Source organism: Acomys russatus, chromosome 17 (genome assembly GCF_903995435.1).
Source record: "Acomys russatus chromosome 17, mAcoRus1.1, whole genome shotgun sequence".
Lineage (NCBI taxonomy): Eukaryota > Metazoa > Chordata > Mammalia > Rodentia > Muridae > Acomys > Acomys russatus.
In genome coordinates this window covers 44,851,058-44,870,552 of record NC_067153.1, presented here as the reverse complement: position 1 = coordinate 44,870,552, position 19,495 = coordinate 44,851,058, and the positions used below count along the sequence as shown (strand labels likewise).

At 48.7% G+C, this 19,495-nt stretch overlaps 2 protein-coding genes across 2 annotated transcripts; one reads left to right on the top strand and one right to left on the bottom strand.

Moving 5' to 3' along the window:
* Positions 1 to 459: 459 nt before the first annotated feature.
* Positions 460 to 8,201, bottom strand: LOC127200997 (uncharacterized). Its single transcript, XM_051159360.1, has 2 exons — positions 7,989 to 8,201; positions 460 to 4,686 (listed from the first exon to the last, which is right to left on the bottom strand). Exons 1-2 carry the CDS (start codon positions 8,199 to 8,201, stop codon positions 553 to 555), a joined length of 4,347 nt encoding a protein of 1,448 aa, XP_051015317.1. The 3' UTR covers positions 460 to 552.
* Positions 8,202 to 11,904: 3,703 nt separating this feature from the next.
* Snu13 (small nuclear ribonucleoprotein 13) lies at positions 11,905 to 19,128 on the top strand. The gene is made up of 3 exons (XM_051160055.1): positions 11,905 to 12,023; positions 16,358 to 16,478; positions 18,739 to 19,128. The coding sequence occupies exons 1-3, from the start codon at positions 12,021 to 12,023 to the stop codon at positions 18,999 to 19,001; spliced, it is 387 nt and encodes a 128-aa protein (XP_051016012.1). The 5' UTR covers positions 11,905 to 12,020; the 3' UTR covers positions 19,002 to 19,128.
* The last annotated feature ends 367 nt before the right edge of the window (positions 19,129 to 19,495 follow it).

The window sequence follows — 19,495 nt, the reverse complement described above, 5'->3', positions numbered from 1 at the left end:
CCCACTCGGGGCTAGAAGGTTGACTAGCTGAGTGTTGGCCGTCCTGTCAGGCCCAGAAGACGGTGTCTCCGCTGCTCCTCAATCGTGCTCTTACGATCTTTCTGTCTCCTCTTCCTGGGTGGTTCCTCAGCCTTGCAAGCCCCCCTTCTTTGTAATGACGGGCCTGAATTATAGTGTCTCGTGCCGAGCACTAGCCTCCTCCAAGCAACTGAGCCTGGGTACCCTGCTTCCACCAGGATTAGTCTGAGAGTGGGCAAGATAAAACCCTGGGTGTGTTCCACACTCAGGAACTGAGAGCCTGAGGGAAGGGGGCTAAGAAGGTAAGGCTTGGTAGCAAATGACACTGGATCGACCTATACTCTACGAAACTAGTGAAGCGGTTTCCACGCTATCCCCAAAGGGCCCAAATCCCAAAAGAGACCAGTCAGACGACCTACCAAAGGACCCGGCAGCCCCTACAAGACCCAAATTAACCAATTTTATTAGAGGCTCTGGTACCAAGGTCACTGGAACGCCTTCTCTGACTCGTCCTAAGGACTTTGGGCCTGTGGTCTACTTTTTAAGGCCATACTGTCTGAGGAAATATCTCAAGTGCCTCATAAAACCAAACTTCTGTGAGACTGCTGGCTTTCGTGGTGCCCCAGTTGGCTTCCCAGGTATCTCGCTTTCCCGGCAGCTCTCTGTCTCAGGAACAGTTAGCCCTGTATCGCAATGTCCTGGTGGCTCAAGGTCCTTCTCCAAAGCAGTGGGGGCTCTGGCTCCATCCCTCCTTGTATATGGTGCACCCACTTTGGAAAATGGGGTAGGATTCCTCAGGGTAAGAACGGGGCCTGAATGCTGGAGCTTAACCAGCTGTTGCAACCATGGCATCTTGTTCAAGATGGTCATGCTCACCCTGGCTGCAGCAGAGTGGATATCCCCTTTGATGCTGGAAGTACGAGCAGAACAGGGGGCAGGAGGCTGCCAGGCCCCTCTGTGCTCTGCGGATCCCACCCTTTCACTTCTTCGGTATATGGACTGTTGACATTTGACTCTGGGGATCGTGGAGACTACCATTGGTACGCATTCCTTTTTCCGGTGGTTGTCGCCCTCTGGACAGGATGAGGCCCTCACTCTGCTGGAAGCCCTCTCTTCCACACGGGGTACTCCAGGTCTGACCATTTTTCTGTCCCTGTTGTCCTCAATGGAAAGCTCTTGGGCTGGTTCTGGGCCACACCAGCTCCTAGATTCTGCGGCTGGGCTGGGATTCCTAGAAGCAGGGCTCTGCGTCCTTGGGGCCTCCTCCTGGATCTGCGGGTCTCTTGCTCCCCCTAGTGGTCGAATTCTCCTGGGTTTCTTAGGCGGACCGGAGCTGCCGGTTGACTCGGCCTTGGGTGGTCTACATTTCTCCAGGGCCTGGACTTGGGTAGAAGGTTTTAAGCTTTTTCTTTCAACAACTGGACGGCCTTGAAGCCTGCCTGGAGACTCGGGGCCTAAGGACTCACAAGGCCGTCCCTGCTGCGTTTGGTGTTCCTGGTCTGTGCGTATTCCAGGCAGCCTCACTCCGGCCCTGGGCAATGAGCAAGATTCTAGGAAGTGGAAAAGCAAGTAAGACTCCAGAATTCGTCGAGGGAGGCCCCACCTCAGGTGTGCAATCCTCCTCTTCATGAGGGACTCCAGGAGCAGATGTTTGCTCTTCTTGAGGGCTGGCCATTTGTGCAGGGTGGTGAGGGCAGCCGGTGCACTGGCTAGAGCTGGGGCAGCTTGGGAGACCTGGGGACAAAGTAGAGAGGGGAAGACAGAGCATGCCTGAGACTGAGGGTAAGGGTACTGGCATGTCAGGCCCGAAGCCTTTCCTGGATCCACCCCTTTGTCCCTTTCTTGTCTTCTTTGAGATCCAGGTTGGGCACTCTGGGAGCTTTCGCTGACTCCACCCCTGCGCTTCCGGGCAGCGGCTGTGCCCCGCCTAAGATGTTCCTCAGGACAGGGAGCAGAGGCTGCACCAGTTTCAGCTAGTGGTTGCTTGTGTCCAGGGGTTCCATATGCAGGAGCGAGAGAAGCAGGCTGAGGCAAGCTACACTTCCGCCCTGTGGGCTCCACTCCCCCAGAAGAGTCACCTTGGAGACTGAGCCTGACAACATCCTTCCTTCTGACCTGGTCCTTGTCCCTTCTCCTTGATGTATGAGACAGTTTAGCGTCCTCAGCTCTGTGCTTTCTCTGGACCCCTGCATCCTGGATTTCTGTAGCAGCATCTCTACCCTTGCTCTCGATTCTTTGGCCCTGTGTCTGAATTTTTTCATCAGTTTCACACACTGACTGTCTCTGGTCCTCTCCTGCAGAGGCTTGGGTCTCTGAACCAGCATCGCCTGTGCAACTTCTCAGGTTTCTCTTCCCTTGATTTTGGATTTCCGCCGCATTTCCATCTCCAGAACGTTGCTGGTTCTTCCACTCTCGCAAGTAGGTCTTTCCATCCATTTTACGTAGCAGTCTCTGAGTCTTTCTCCTGGGTCTCTGCATCTTTCCACCATCCACTCTTCCAGCTTCTCTCCAGTTTTTCTTCCCCGGGACCCCGTTTCCTGAAACGTTCTCTCCTTTAGCCCGTCCCCAGCTCCTCCACCTGGCAGAACGGCTCCCTCCAGCTTCCGTCCATTGTCCCTGGTTCTTGCTCTCGGGTCTCTGGATCTCTGCAGTGTCCTCTCCAGATTCTCTCTGCTTTCTCTTCTCTGGGACCTGAACTTCTGTTCCAACCTCAGTCTCCACCGGCCTCTGGTTCTTTAACGCTGATGAACCGGGGTTTGGACCCGTATCTCCTAACCAGCTCTGGCTTTCTTCCATGGCTGCCTTGATCTCTGCGCCTTCTCCTCCTCCGGCTCCTCTCCGGGTTCTGCTCCCTAGAATTAGAACCTCTGCACCATCCTCAGCCACAGCCTTCGCTGCTTCCTTATACCCTGTAACCCGCCACGGGTTTCTCTTCCCTGTGGTCAAAGTATCCGGTCCATTTTCCTTTTCAATTTTTTCCTCGTTCCTGCTCCCTTCTGGGTAAGTCTCCAAATCAATTTTACCCTGATCTCCGGCCTCAGGCGTCAGGTTATTCGCAACATCTTCGTCTCCACCTTTTCTTCGGTCACTCTCCAGGGACCGGATCTCCGCAGTGTGTTCCCCTCTGACCTGATTCTGACTTCCCCACTGTGGTGTCTCGGGTCCTCTGTCGACTGTGATGAGCAGCAGTCTCTGGTTGCCCCACCACGGTGCCTGGATCATCACCCAGTCCTCTTCTCTCACTTCCCTGAGCTTCCTCACTCCCACTTGGACTTCATGTCTTGACAGATCCTGGTTCCCTCTATTAGTTGCTTGGGTCTTCCTGTTGGCACTTCCGCTCTGTCTTCGCCCCTCCCCCACTGGAGCCTGGCCCTTACTCCCAGTTCTAAGGCATGCCTGTTTCTCCCACTCCAGGGCCTGGGTCTCTCCGCTGTCCTGTTCTTCGGCTTCTCTCAGGTTCTCCCCGTGAGATGACTGGATTTTCGCACCATCCTCACTTCCTGTCTGGCCCCCGTGTCTTCCTTCCTCTGCCTCAGCTACTGTACCAGGATCGCCTCCAATCCGATCTTGTACCCTCTGTTTGAGCATTTGGGAATTCCCACTGCTGTTACTTCCAGTCCAGCCCAGTGTTTCCAGTGCCTGGTGCTGGACCTCTGCCTCGCCCTTCCCTCTGGCTTCTCCCTCATTCCTCTTCCCCGGGGCTGGAGCTTCCACAGCATCCTCCTGGCTCCCCCACTCTGGGGTCTGAGTTGCTGTGTCGGTTTTACATCTGAACTGTTCTTGGCTCTCTGTCATCTGTTCCCGAGACGGACTCCTGTCGCCAGGCTCCCTCCAGCTCTTCTTCCACGGCTTCTTAGTTTGCTCTTTCCCTGCGGTTCTCATCGGGTCTTGCTTCTTCCCTGGGAGCTCTCCTTCAGTTTCCCTTCGTACTTGCCCCCGGCTACCGCACGCCAAGGCCTCAGCCTCTGCATCCTCCTCCACTCCAGAGACTACGGGAAGGCCTGCTCCAGATGCTCGGGTTTCCCACGCTCGCTCCCTTCTGTTTTCTTTCTCATTTGTGTGGTGCAGTGTAGCTTCTCTGTCGACTGTCTGGATTTTACCCCATGGTACTAAGGGACCTTGTGGGCTATCCAAAGACATTTCCCATTGTAATTTAAGGGAATCAGGCAGAAACTTTCTGAGGCAGACCCCTGACCTCTGAGCTAAAGGGAAGTTTGGAAGAGAGGTGGAGCTGTACCTCTGGCGAACAGGGTCTGCTGACAGCAGCTCCTCCTGGGAGGGAGCCAGCAGCTGCTCTATTCTTTGGCACATGTTCAGAGCAGGGTGGGCCTGGCTGTCCCTGAGATACCAGGGTACTTGCCATGCTTCCCAAGAATCGTTCTGAGGGAGAAGACAAGTGCTGGAAAAGGAAGAGGTACCAAAAATGGGCTCAGAAGAGCTGTGGACAACCCAAGACAGGTCTGGACATGGGTTCTGTGGAGACAGCAGGTATTCAGTGGCCCACTGTCGTCTGTCGCTCTTCCGGTGGTTTCCCCACCTCTGCTTCTGTGTCCACCGATGGACGTGAACATCCAGGCCCCTGATTTTTTCATGAGTACAGAATTTGGGAATCGTCCCAAAGAAAGTTCCAAGTGTGGTGGATGACACTGCCCCTCTCTGTGGTGGCACCTGTAAAATGAGAACCGAGAGGCAAGGTTCTGGCACATAAATTATCTCCGACATATAAATATGACTAAATGTCCCACTATGCAGGTGAAGGTATCCCTCACCCCCTAAAGCAAACAGCATTTATTCCCTCTAGAAATCCTGAGGGAGTGCTCTCAGCCAGGCACTGTTCTGTGTGCTGGGTACCAATGTGACCAGCCAGTTCCTATATTGGAGACAGAGAAGACAGTAACCAAATACATAATAATCGGGCTAAGGATATAGCTCCATGTGTAATGTTTGCTTATCCTGGAACCAACCCACTCCTATAATCTCTACACTCAGAAAATGGACAAAGGAAGATTAGAAGTTCAAGATCTGAGTTCGAGGCCAGCCTGGTCTACAAAGCGAGTCCAAGACAGCCAAGTCTACACAGGGAAACCCTCTTTCAAAAAACAAAGGGGAAGTAGAAGAAGAAGAGGAAAAGAATAAAAGAAGAACAAGAAAAAGAAGAAGTTGTTCAAAATCCTCCTTGGCTACATGGCAAGTTAGAGGGGCCTGAGCTATATGAGACCCTATCTTAAACAAAACAAAATCCAAAAAGGGATTTTTTTGTTTGCTTGCTTGTTTTTTTTTTTTTGAGACAGAGGTTCTCTGTGGAGCCCTGGCTGTCCTGGACTCACTTTGTAGACCAGGCTGGCCTTGAACTCACAGCAATCTGCCTGCCTCTGCCTTCATGCTTGACTTCCCAAAAAAGGGTTTGAATGGAAATAAACGCAAATGAAGGGCCGGGGTTGAATCTACTGGACGGAGGAGTCAAGGAAAGCCTCTCAGAGGAGGTGATAATTGGCTGGGAAGCTGAATGACGTGATGAGGGGCAAGTCAAGTGACACTTGAGTATTACAGGCAGAGGAGGCATTAAGTATAAAGGCCCTAAGAACAGAACCACCGCCCAGCCTGGTGGCGCATGCCTTTAATCCCAGCACTCGGGAGGTAGAGGCAGGAGGGCCACTGTGAGTTCGAGGCCAGCCTGGTCTACAAAGTGAGTCCAGGATGGCCAAGGCTACACAGAGAAACCCTGTCTCGAAAAACAAAACAAAACAAAACAAAAGAACCGAACCACCAACATTATGTCCACAAGACCAGCAAAGAAGCCCGGGTGTTCAGTGGCATAGCTTGGTGTCTAGCTTGTCAAGGCTGGGTTCTACCCCTAGCATCCAAAAACCAAAAACAAAACAGAAACAGGGAAGAAGAGGTGAAGAGAGAAGACAGGAGAGAGAAAAGGAGAAAGAGAGAGGAGGCATGCCCATATATAATCAGAATGGAGACATCAACAAAGAGAACCCTGGAAGATGAGGTCAGACAGATACAGGCTAGATCCTGTGAGGCCTCGGAACTGAGACAGGGGGTTTGGTTTTGTTCTGAGCTTGGTAGAGAAGGTATTCAATGGGTTCTCAGAAGCTACCACACGGTGTTAAGTGTTTTTAAAGTCGACCTGTCTCCAACACAGGCATAGCGTTGGACTTAAGCTCAGTGTAGACTACTTCCCAAATGACTTCATATGGGTCTACATTATCAACAATCAGCAGCCAGGAGTGCAGAGTTTGTGGCTTTGGGCTTGGTTTTGTTTTGTTTTGTTTTTGAGACAGGGTTTCTCTGTGTAGCCTTGCCTGTCCTGGACTCACTTTATAAACCAGGCTGACCTTGAACTCACAGAGATCTGCCTGTCTCTGCCTCCTGAGTGCTGGGACTACAGGTGTGGGCCACCACGCCCGGCATGCCCGGCCACTGCTGGAATTTGAACCCAGGATCTTCCAGTACTTGGATTTTGGTCTGGGATTTTTGTTTTTTGGTTGTTGGTTGGTGAGGAGTTGTAGGGCAAGGATTGAAACAGAGTCTTCAGCCGGGCGTGGTGGCGCACACCTTTAATCCCAGCACTCCGGAGGCAGAGGCAGGCAGATCGCTGTGAGTTCGAGGCCAGCCTGATCTACAAAGTAGGTCCAGGATGGCCAAGGCTACACAGAGAAACCCTGTCTCGAAAAACCAAAAAAAAAAAAAAAAAAGAGAGAGAGAGAGACAGAGTCTTGTTCCAGTGGTCCTCCAGATCAGTGCTCTGAGCCCCACATTCTGGGACTACAGGCATACGCTCCATACCCAGTTTTCTTAAGGATTTTGTTGTTATTGTTTTGTTTTTTGAGACAGGTTTCTCTGTGTAGCCTTGGCTGTCCTGGATTCATTTTGTAGACCAGGCTAGCCTCGAACTCACAGAGATCCATCTGTCTCTGCCTCCCCAAGTGCTGGGATTAAAGGGGTGCACTCCACATCCAGCCTTATGCCCAGTTTTCATAGCTAGTATTTGAAACCAAGGCCTTATGCATGCTAGACAAACATTCTATTAAGCAACACTCCTCAGTTGATGATCTACTTGCCTTTCCTTTTTTTTGTTTTTGTTTTTGTTTTTTGAGACAGAGTTTCTCATTTCTCTGTATGATAGCCCTGGCTATCCTGGAACTCTCTTTGGAAACCAGGCTGGCCTCAAACTCACAGAGATCCACCTGCCTCTGCCTCCCAAGTGTTGGAATTAAAGACCTGCGCCACCACGCCCAGCCTCTTAACTTTCCTTTTCTATCTTTTGAAACAGAGTTAACCAGCCCTGGCTGGCTAGGAACTAGATAAACTGGCCAGGACATCTTCAAGTATAGGACAATGTTCCATCCTCTGATGCTTCCTGAATGTTGGGATTACAGGTTTGTACCAGCACTGTGCTCCTTCCGTGTGTGTGTGTGTGTGTGTGTGTGTGTGTGTGTGTGTGTGTGTGTGTGTGTACATGCTGTAGCATGGGTGTGGAGGTCAGAGGACAATTTGTGGGAATTGTTTCTGTGGCTCGAAGTCATATCATCAAGCTGGGCAGTAATCAGCCATCTTGATAGCCCGGTGCTACACATGGGTGTATTTGGCTTGTAAAAGTTCACCGATTTGCCCACTTGTAATCTGTGTGTGCATCTTATACCTTTTTTTAAAGGCGAAAAGGAAGGTTACACCAGGCAAAAGCAGGCAGCTGTTACTGCTGTCCAGAGCTACGTGATGGTGGCTCTGCCCAGGGGTATAGCAAAGTTTCGAGAAGTCATCAGAGCTCCTAAACAGTTTGAGTGTGTGGAGTGATGAAAAGACAGGAGTCTAGAGTGACCCCTCGGTTTAAGGCCTAGACAGCGCTCATACAGACCAGCCTAAGCGCCTTAGTTCACCTCTGATACACAGGACACAGAACAGGGTCCATGCAGCACGTGACTAGCAACCGTGATGTCCTGAGGAAGCAGCCTCTTTACCTTGGTGACATTCCTCCTCCTGCCCATCCTGGAAACATGATACCGATACTGTTGGATCTGCCAGATCAGAAAGAGGCAGAAGACAAGCAGATTGCCACAGCACCGGGGGTCCCTGCAGCTTCGATCCCGGGGCAATAGGCCCCTTACTGGCTCCCACTCGGGGCCCTGGAATGGACCCACCACGGCACAGGCTCCCAGAAGCGGCAGCAACATGGCAAAGCTTAGGTTAGGTGATGATGTTTTGGGGAGTGAGGAGGACAACTGGTTGGTGTAGTTGGCTCAGTCAGTTTGGGGTGGGGTACTCCTTACTTCATAATACCTCTGTCGCTAAGGCCACCTCACAAAGGAGCCTGCCTGGGTGCTGCACTTTCAGCTCTAGCTAATAGTTTTGGCTTGCAGGCCCTTGGTTGAGAAAACCTTTCCTGGCCAGACCAGGCTAGGCTCAGACAGAAGCTCCAAACTGGTGTGCTACGCCTCCTTGTGGCCAAATGGCTAAATAGCAGGTTGGGTACAACTCAGAGTTGCTCAGCTTGCCCTGCCCACGCCTTCTCCTTTAATCTCAGAGCCTTCACCAAGGACAGTGAAGGAAGTCTCATCTATGACTCCGGGCCATAAATCTGTGCTCAAGTAGTGACTCGTAAATAAGTTAGTGTGATCTCTTGGCCCCTCAAGAAAATGAAGAACAGATAGATAGGACTTTGAGCTTAAAGGAACTCAGTGGCAATACAAAAAGCTGGAGAGATGGTTCAGAGGTTAAGAGCACTGTCTGCTCTTCCAAAGGTCCTGAGTTCAATTCCCAGCAACCATCATAGCCATGTATAATGAGATCTGGTGCCTTCTTCTGGTGTGGAGGCAGAACACTGCATACGAAATAAATAAATCTTAAAAGAAAGAAAGAAAGAAAGAAAAGCTTACCTTATTGATGGGTTGTTAGGTACATGTGGGCAAAAGGAGAAGCTTCCAGTGTTCTACACCATGGCAGGACAAGTATGATTGGCAGCAACCTATTGAATTTTCCTTTTTCTTCTGTTTCCTGGTTTTGAGACAGGACATTTCAGTATAGCCCAGGCTCTCCTCAAATTCACATGGATCCTCCTGCCTCGGCCTGAGTGCTGGGATGATAGGTGTTCACTACCACATAGCTGATTAAACAAACAAAAATTTTGTGAGACAGGTCATCACTACGTACCCCCTAGCTGGTCTAGAACTCACGATGTAAATCAGGTTGGCCTTGAACTTATAGAGATCTGCCTTCTTCTGGGGTGTTGGAATTAAAGGCGTGTGCCACCACAACCAGTCTGAATAAGGTAGTAAGAGGACCATGGGAGAAAAATTACCTAGGCCAGGACCCATCATGTCATATACCAGGTTCTGGAAGAACTGTCTCTCCAAACCAATCTCTCTCCCCTTCCCTGCTTTTGCTTTTCTGAGAGTTCTAGCTTGGGTGTTTTGTTTTGTTTGATTATATATATATTTTAAAACAGGGTTTCTCTGTGTAACCCTGGATATCCTGGAATTACTCTGTAAACCAGGGTGACTTCAAACTCACAGAGATCTGCCTGCCCCTGCCTCCCAAGTGCTGGGACTAAAGGTGTGCACCACCACTGCCTGGGGTTTCTGTCTCGGCTTTCTAAGTGCTAGATTACAGGCATAAGCCACCAGGCCTTTAATAAATAAAATAAAATTCCATTTCTAGAGTTAAAGGTTTATAATGGTATGTGGTGCTGGGAACTGAACCCAGGTCCTCTTCAAGAGCAGCAAGCACTAGCCGGGCATGGTGGCACATGCCTTTAATCTCAGCACTTGGGAGGCAGAGGCAGGGGGATCACTATGATTTCGAGGCCAGCCTGGTCTACAAAGCGAGATCCAGGACAGCTAAGGTACACAGAGAAACCCTGTCTCGAAAAACAAAACAAAACAAAAGAATATCAAGTACTCTTAAATGCTGGGCCATCTCTTCAGTCCCCAGAAAGTCTTTTATCCCACTCACTCCCTTTTGAAGCTGGACACCTTCACTTTCTTCAGGGAATTTATGGTGTACACACACACACACACACACACACACACACACACACACACACACCTTTAAAAAAACAGGGTTTCTCTGTGTAGCTCTGGCTGGAATTCACTCGGTAGATCAGGCTGGCCTCGAACTCACTAAGATTCACCTGCTTCTGCCTCCCGAGTGTTGGAATTAAAGGCATTCACCCCCGCCACCACCACTCACTTCCCTGACTTAATAGTCACTCTTTTAAAAAATTAATTTTTGTGTACGAGTGTTTGCCTGCATGCAAGTCCATGCGTCACAGTGCCCATGGAGGCTAAAAGACAGAGCTGGATCCTTCTGGAGCTGCCATCACAAACAGATGTTAGTCACCATGCAGGTGCTGGGAACTGAACCTATGTCCCATGGAAGGGCAGCCAGTGCACTGACCCAGGGAGCCATCTCCCCAGCCCCTATAAATGTTCCTTCCTGTGGACAGTTTGAGTCCTTCCAGTTGTCTGACCCCCACCCCCAAAACACTGCTTCTGGCGGCAATAACCCAGGTTGATAGCTAGAAATCTTAAGGTCCGATTCTAGCCTTGCCGCTGTCTCACTCTTGATGGTGAGCAGGCTTCCTCCCTTCTCTATCTGTGACAAGGAGAAACCATTTTGGATGGTTCTTACGTCCATCCAGCTCTCAACTTCGACACTTCTGAAGCAATGAGCTGGGACGGGCTCCAGATGGTGTGGTCTGGGCTAGATCTACATGGCCCCAAGATGTGTGCGGCCTTGGGGGAAAAAAAAAAAACGAGAAGGCATGAGGACCACAGAAGCCCTCGTGGGAGGGAGTGCCAGTCGTAAGTTTATCCTTTAATAACGAAGTTTTAGTGCAGCCTTAAGGAAGGGGCAAGGCGCGCTGAGCAGAGGCAAGCAGGCATGGTAGATAATTACCCCAAACACAACCTCCCTTGTTACTCACTAGCTACCCCGCCCCCTCGGCCAGTGCTTCTCAATCTCCCCAGTGCTGAGTCCCTTTAATACGGTTCCTCATGCTGTGGTGATTAACCATAACATCATTTTTAAAAATAATTTATTTATTTTTACGTTATGTGCATTGGTGTTTTGCTTGCATGGATGTCTGTGTGGGAGTGTCAGATCCTCTCGAACTGGAGTTACAGACAGTTGTGAGCTGCCTGCCATGTGGTTGCTGGGAATTGAACCTAAGTCCTCTAGAAGAGCAGGCAGTGCTCTTAACCACTGAGCCATCTCTCCAGCCCCATAGAAAATTATTTTCATTGCTACTTCATAAACTGTAGTCTTGCTACTATTATGAATCGTAATGTCAACGGTTTCCAATGGCCTTAGGCGATGACGTGAGAGGGTCGCGACCCACAGATTGAGAACCACTGCTCTGCTCCAACCCTACTGTAGGATTCACCTACGTTAATTTTAACTCCACGCACACCTGAGACATTAATGAGGGCTACACTCAAGACGAAGAAAATATCTGCTTGCAATTTGTCTTACTACTGAAGGGTTAGACAGGCGAGTTTTTATTTTGTTTTTTTGAGGCAGAAAACAAGTCTCAGGTAACCCAAAGCTGGCAATGAATTGACTCTCCAGCCTCCATTTTCCAAGTGCTGGGCTGACCACAACTTCAGGCCTGAGAAGATGACTTTGAAAGGGTATACCATGTGCTTAAAAAAAAAAAAAAAAAAAAGACAAGACAACTGAGCAACGAAATTGCGACCCTTGAAACCCATTTCATGGTGTGTCACTTCCCAAATGTTTAATTCACACTTTTGGCCAATCATTTATACTAGGACGCTAATAAAACCAGTAAAACAAGTTCCCAGATCCAAAGACGACTTCAGCGCTTGCGCCCTCTGGGAAGGCGGCCAGGGCAACGTCACTGCGCGCTCCGAATGACATCACTTCCGCTTCCTCCCGCGCATGAAGTGATTTCCGCTCCTTTTTTTTGCGCGGCGTTTCAGTCTGTCCGAGGTGGGCTGTGCTCGGGGTCGCGGCGAGGCCGGCGCAGCGCAGCCATGGTGAGTGAGTGATCGCGTGGGGTCGCAGGCGCGGGGAGCGGGAGACGCGACCTTCTCCTCGCTCGGTCCCGTGGGAGACGTAGCGTGCGCGCCATCTCGCCCGTCCCGCGATGGCCGCCCTCCGGGCCCAGGGTTCGAACTCGGGTGGCCGCGGGCTCGTCCCGGGGACAAACTCCGGCGGCCGGAGGGCCCGGATCGCTGTGGCCCGGTGGGCTTTGCAGCGGTGGGCGTGGCCGGAGGCCGGGGCGAGCGGAGAGGCATGGCGCAGCGTGGGAAAATGACCGCCCCACGTGGGATGGCAGAAGTGTGTTAAAAGCTCTTCTCTGTTCCTTCTACCTCCCCCCCCCAAACAATATCTAGAAGATGACGTGAAATCACGGGGTTCCCGTTCCCACTCCTGGGGTTGAGAACGGTCTTTCCATCTACGTCTAGTGGCTATCGGGAACTAACGTGGCTTAGGGAATTTAGGGGCGCTTGGGGAGGTTTCTTTTTCTTTTCTTTTTTTTTTTTAAGGGGCTCATTATGTAGCCCTGGCTGGCCTGGAGCTCCCTGTAGATCAGGCTGGCCTCGAACTCTCAGAGATGCGTTTGTCTCTGCCGTTCGAGTGCTGGCATTGAGGATTTGCACCATTCCCTCGGAAATCCGAGGTCCTGGCAGCACCACGTGTGACGCGAACGCTTGAGCGTCTCCGCTTGTAAGAGAGGGTTGGTTCCAGGTCGTGCTGGCTGCTCTTGCAGCTAGTTCGGGTCGGAGCTTGGTAAGGAGTTTGGCGGAGTCCTTTCACGCCAGCGAGATTAAACCTGGCACTTTAGTGATGTCGGTGAGCTTTGCAGTTCGGGGAATTTTGCAAAAGTTTGTGTGTGCTGTGACGTGGGGACAACGAGTTGCCTGTAATACTTGGTGTACGGGCATGCATCCCTTATAAGGACGGCTGCGTTCTGGCTATGGACGCCATCCTCCTGCCTCAGCCTCCATAGTGCTGAGATTATAGATTTTTTTTCCCCCCACTACACCAAGGCTGGTCAGTCATTCTTGTGGACTCTTGATTAAACCAGAATGCTGCTGTCATAACAAGTATATTGTCTACAGTAAACTTTTTTAACCCCCAAGACAGGGTTTCTCTGTGTAGCCGTAGCTCTCCTGGACTCCCTTTGTAGACTAGGAGGCCTCTGCCTCTCTGAGTGCTGGGATTAAAGGTGTGTACCACCATATCCGGTTTACAATAAACATTTTATAATACACAAAATTAAAAAGTGTAGCGTCATAAATAACATGCGGCAGTAATGTCATTAAGTAGCAACATTGAATGCACTGTGCATAGTGTACATTACATCAAAATGTCCAGTAAGTTCATGGACCACTGATTACAACTAGCACAGCGGATGAGTTTACACACTTTCCCCCCCCTAGAACTGGCCATTTTCAGCTCTGTTGGAATTTTGTGTAAGCAGGCTCCTGTTGACAAAGGCCTTCTTAGGTTATGTGTTGCTGTGTTTGTCAAATCAAAATCTTGTGTGTTTGACTGTCAGGTATACACAGAGACCAGATTGATCAAGCTAGGGATTTAAGTTGGCTAGCCTGGTCTGCATTGCAAACCTTGTCTCAAAAAGGTGTGGGCTGAACATATAGGTCAGTGGTTGGCTTTCATACTGTAGGCCTTGAATTCAATTTCTTTTTTTTATTTGCTTGTTTGGTTTTCTTTTGTTTTTTTCCAGACAGGGTTTCTCTGTGTAACAGCTCTGGCTGTCCTGGACTCACTTAGACCAGGCTGGCCTGGAACTCACATTGATCGACCTGCCTCTGCCTCCCCAGTGCTAAGATTAAAGGTGTGCGCCACCACACCCAGCTTTTGAATTCAGTTTCTGACATTAGGAAGGAATTTACAGAATTAATGTAGTCTAACTTTTGAGTTGTTTGCTAGCACTTGAGAGCTTAGAGGTAAAGCTAGGCATGCGTGTGCAGTTCTGATTACTTGAAAGTGTCACTGAGTTGAGCGCAGGACTTCAGGGCCAGCCCACACAACCAAGCAAAGATCTGTAAAGGTGTATTCTGCCAATACACCCAATGTGTGTGGGGATTTTTGTTTGGTTTGGTTCTTTTCGAGACAGGGTTCCTCTGTGTAACCTTGGCTGGCCCCAAACTCACAGAGATCCCCTGCCTCTGGGATTAAAGTGCTGGGATTAAAGGAGTTTGCCACCACACCTAGCTGTTTTTCTTTTTTATTTTAAAGATTTATTATGTATACAGTACTCTATCTGCATGTACACCTGCAGGCCAGAAGAGGGCATCAGATGCCAGTATAGATGGTTGTGAGGCACCATGTAGTTGCTGGGAATTGAACTCAGGACCTCTGGAAGAGCAAACAGTGCTCTTAACCTCTGAGCCATCTCTCCAGCGCCTCCCCCCACCCCCAATGTGTTCTGTTTGTTTTTTATTGCATTTGCTCATTGGTGTGAGTGTGTATATGGAGATCAGAAGACAACTTGGAGAAGTCAGTACTTTTCCACAGAGGATCACATTCTGAGGCTTGAAGGCAAGCACTATCTCACTGGCTCTCAGTGGGTTTTGTTGAAGGATAAGACCTATGGCAATTTAGTTTTAGGGTTTTGTTTGGTGTTTTTTGTTTTGAGACAGGGTCTCACTGTATAGCTCTGGCTAGCTCTCTAGACAGGATCAAAGATGTAAACCACCATACCTAGCAAGATTTTGATTTTTGTTTTAAAACTCAAGAGCTTTTTCTTTTTTCCCCCCAATTTTATTTTTATTTTAGCTGGAATTACAGATAGTTGTGAGCTGACATGTGGGTGCTGGGAATTGAACCTTAGTCCTCTGGAATAACAGCCAGTGCTCTTAACCTCTGAGCATCTCTCCAGCCTCTGGATTTTGAGACAGGAGTTCTCTATGTAGCCGTGGCTGGCTTAGAACTCAGAAATCCTCCTGCCTCTGCCTCCCCCAGGTGCTTAAATTAAAGGCGTGTACCACTACCACTGGGCTGGGTCATGTGTTTCATATATATGTATATTTGGAAAATAAATTAACCCCCCCCCCCAGACAAGTGTCTCTGTGTTGCCTTGGCTGTCCTGGATTCACTTTGTAGACCAGCTTGGCCTTGAATTCACATCGAACCACCAGCCTCTGCCTCCGGAGTGCTGGGATTAAAGGCGTGCGCCACCACGCCTGGCTTGGAAAATAAGTTTAAAGGATATTTTTAATAATTATTATAAACAAATGTATGTATTAATTCACCAAGATGAAATTGAATAACTTTTGAGTATGATAAAAAAAAAGTTTTGGTAGGAAATCTTAACCTGGTAAGTTTGGTGATAGACCTGGTTGTCTCCATGAGATTGTTGGTTATCAGTTTGCTAAAATAAAACTGGATGTGCCAGGCGTGGTTGTGCACGCCTTTAATCCCAGCACTTAGGAGGCAGGGGCAGGTGGATCTCTGAGTTCCAAGGCCAGCCTGGTCTACAAAGTGAGTCTAGGACAGTCAAGGCTACACAGAGAAACCCTGTTTGTTTAAGAATTTATTTATTTATTTATTAAGTATATAGCGTTTTGCCACCATGCCGTTGCTGGCAGTTAAACTCAGGACCTTTGGAAGAACGGGCAGTGTTCTTAAACTCTGAGCCATCTCTCCAACCCAAAGATTTATTGATTGGTTGATTATGTATACAGTGGTCTGTCTGCATGTACACCTGACCTCCAGAAGAGGGCAGCAGATCTCATTATAGATAGTTGGTAGATGGAACTAGATGGTAAGAGCAAGTGTATGGTTGCTCTTGCCCATGGAGTCCAGAAGAGGACATTGGAAAGCGGTCAGGTCTGTGTTCAGTCTGTATTGGTTTCTTTGTTGCATTGCTAGGGGGTGGGTTTTGGGGGCGGGGATTGTTGGTTTTTGTTGGTTTTTCCAGACAGGGTTTCTCTTTGTAGCCTTGGCTGTCCTGGATTCACTTTGTAGACTAGGCTAGCCTTGAACTCACAGCGATCCGCCTCCCTCTGCCTCCCAAGTGCTGGGATTAAAGGTGTGTGCCACCACCGCCCGGCCTTGTTTTGTTTTTTGAGAAGGTTTCTCTGTGTGGTCTTGTCTATCCTGGACTTGCTCCATAGACCAGACTCAAACTCATAGAGATCCACCTGCTTATGCTGGGTTTAAAGGTGTGAGCTGACAGCACCACCTGGTTAGGGTCTCATCTATCCCTGACTAAACTAAAATAGATGTGTGTGCGCGCTCTTGTGCATATGACCAAGCTGGTCATTGTCTCCGTAATAAATGTTTTGTGATTTATTTTGAAACAACCTGAGGTCAAGTTGACACTTGTGTTCCTCTGTAGACGGAGGCGGATGTGAACCCGAAGGCCTATCCCCTGGCGGATGCCCACCTCACCAAGAAGCTGCTGGACCTTGTTCAGCAGTCATGCAACTACAAGCAGCTTCGGAAAGGAGCCAATGAAGGTAAGTTAACCTCAGGGTGATGCTGGGGAACTGAACATTTTTAACAGAAGTCTCCTGGATTCCTAGTTTGGAAGGGGGCTGGATTTTAAGATTTTATTTTATTTTTTCTCACCCTCCTTCACTTTTGGTTTTTCAAGATAGGGTTTCTCTGGTCTCGAACTCAGAGATCCACCTACCTTTCTCTGCCTCCTTAGTGCAGGGATTAAAGGCATGCGCCAATACCCCCACCCACCCACACTTTCTTCTTGGGTGGCCTCAAAGTCCCCACCCAAGCAGTCCTCAAACCTCAACCTCCTAAATTGTTAGGTACCAGTGCGCCCTAGAAGTTCTGTACTGACCAATGAAAGATGCATTTGGCATTAGATGCTAAAGGTTTGTGTGGTTGGGATGTGGACTCATCCGCAGTTGATATTTTGTTGTATTTGCCTTTTTTCTTTAAATGTATAAATGTATTTTATTTATTTTTGTAGAGCCATTTAAAGGACAGTTGTTAAAACTGTATTAGCTGGGCACAGTGGCGCATGCCTGCAGTAAGTACTCAGGGAGGCGGAGGCAGGCGGATCTCCGAGATTTAGAGGCCAACCTGGTCTACAAAGTGAGTGCAGGACAGCCAGGGCTACACAGAGAAATCCTGTCTCGAACAAAAACAAAACAAAACAGTCTCTGTCTTAGTGGGATTCATGAATTTTAGTGCTTCTCAGATACATTTCCTTTGTGTGGGGGGAGAGAGGGTGAATTGCAAGATAGCAGGCCGACTGAGGCTGAGGAATTGTTTTGTTGGTTGGTATGTTTGGGAGGGCCTTGTGAACTCAACCTGGCCTCAAAAATGTACTGTGTAGCTAACGTTGAGCTGACCCTGCTGACCCCACCTCTCAAGTGCTGGGGTTACAGCTGCATAGTACCATGCCTGGCTGTAGTTGAACAACTTTTCATTGAATTATGTGTGCCATGCTATTTTTGCTCAGAGAAAATAAAACCAAATATTTTTCTCTAGTAGAGCTGTTTTTTTGTTTTGTTTCCTTTTAAAGATTTTTTTTTTAATGTACATGAGTGCTCTACTGCATGTACCCCTGCAGGCCAGAAGAGGGTATCAGATCCCAGAATAGATGGTTATGAGCCACCATGTGGTCGCTGGCAATTGAGCTTAGGACCTCTGGAAGAGCAGCCAGTGCTTTTAACCACTGAGCCATCTCTCCAACCCAAGCTATTTTATTTTTGAAGATACTAATTAAAATAGCATGTTTATCATGTTTGAATTTTAGAGGAACAGTGAAAAGGAAGAGTTTTACCTGTGTCTTCTGTTCTTGGAGCTAACAGTATAGTGAAGGAAGGTGTACATTATGTCTGTAGTTAAATGTGTACTGTAAAGCAGAGTAGGGTGTGGGGGTTTGGAGATCTTTTAGATTGAGTCTTCTGAGGAAGTGACTTTTGAACAGAGCTGAAGCCTTGGTGTCAGTTTAGAACTGCAGAAGCAGGGGGCCGGAGAGATGGCTCCGTGGTTAAGAGCACTGCCTCAGTTCAATCCCAGCAACCACATGGTGACTGGTAACCATCTATGTTGTGATCTGGTGCTCTCTTCTGGCTTGCAGGTGTACATGCAGACAGAACATTGTATACATAATAATAAATATAAAATTAAATTAAATAAAGCTGCAGAAATAGCCAGGCGTGGTGGTGCACACCTTTAATCCCAGCACTTGGGAGGCAGAGGGTGTCAGGTCACTGTGAGTTCGAGGCCAGCCTGGTCTACAAAGTGAGTCTAGGACAGCCAAGGCTACACAGAAACCCTGTCTCAGAAAAAAAAACCAACAAAAACTGCAGAGGTGTTACTTCATGCTGGAGATCCTTATGGAGAGGCTGTTACAGCTCGTGGCTGAGGGATGGTGGTAATTGGGAAGATGTGACTGGGTTGGGGGTATAAGTTAGAGAGAGTAATCGGTTAGTGTTTGGGTTACATACCAGGGCAGCTCCAGGCAGAAAATTGCTGTTTTTAAGAACTTTTGTTTAGTTTTGTTTTTCTTTTTGAGACAGGGTCTCACTATGTAGCTTTGGCTGTCCTGAAACTCACTATGTAGACCATGCTGGCCTCATTCACAGGTTGGCCTCCCACCTAAAGGATTAAAGACGAGTCCCACTTTGCCTGGGCTTGTTCCTAAGCATTTTGCCTGTTTCTGTACACCTGTTACTTTTTCATTGCTTTGTTGTTGCTGCTTTGCCAAAGCCCCATGTCATTGTTTGGCTTCACATCCTGTCTCCACAGCCACCAAAACACTCAACAGAGGCATCTCTGAGTTCATTGTGATGGCAGCAGACGCCGAGCCCTTGGAGATCATCCTGCACCTCCCACTGCTGTGTGAAGACAAGAATGTCCCCTATGTATTTGTGCGCTCCAAGCAGGCTTTAGGACGGGCCTGTGGCGTCTCCAGGCCTGTCATCGCCTGTTCTGTTACCATCAAAGAAGGCTCTCAGCTAAAGCAGCAGATCCAGTCCATTCAGCAGTCTATTGAAAGGCTCTTGGTGTAGGCCTGTGGCCTCTGCCCTTTCCTGTCTACTCCCACCCTATTTGTGTATCATATTGTCTGTTAGCATGTAGTGTTTTCAGCCAGTTTCTATTATAAATATTGTACTACATCTGGTTTTTCTTTTTGTTTTTCTTACAGAATTTTGTCCCCCTCTCCTCATCCTCTCTTCTAACATTTTTAATCTTCCTTCCTTTAAAATAATGAGATGACATATAAGCAGGTGAGAGGCAGAATATAGCCATTTACTAGGAAGAGCCAGAAAAAAGCCAAGTCGGACAGTGTATACTTTGATCTGCAAATTTCTACTGTACAGGGTAAGATGACAGTAGCACTGGTCCCTTATCCCTTTGCATATAGGTCTCTAGACATGTTACCATGACTAAGGAGCTTACTTTGGGTAGCAGTCCCTCCCACCCCTCCTCACCTGAAGAGGAAGTTTAATAATGTTGGGCCTATGTCCATGTGCCATTAATGTTCCGTGTGCAACCTTATATT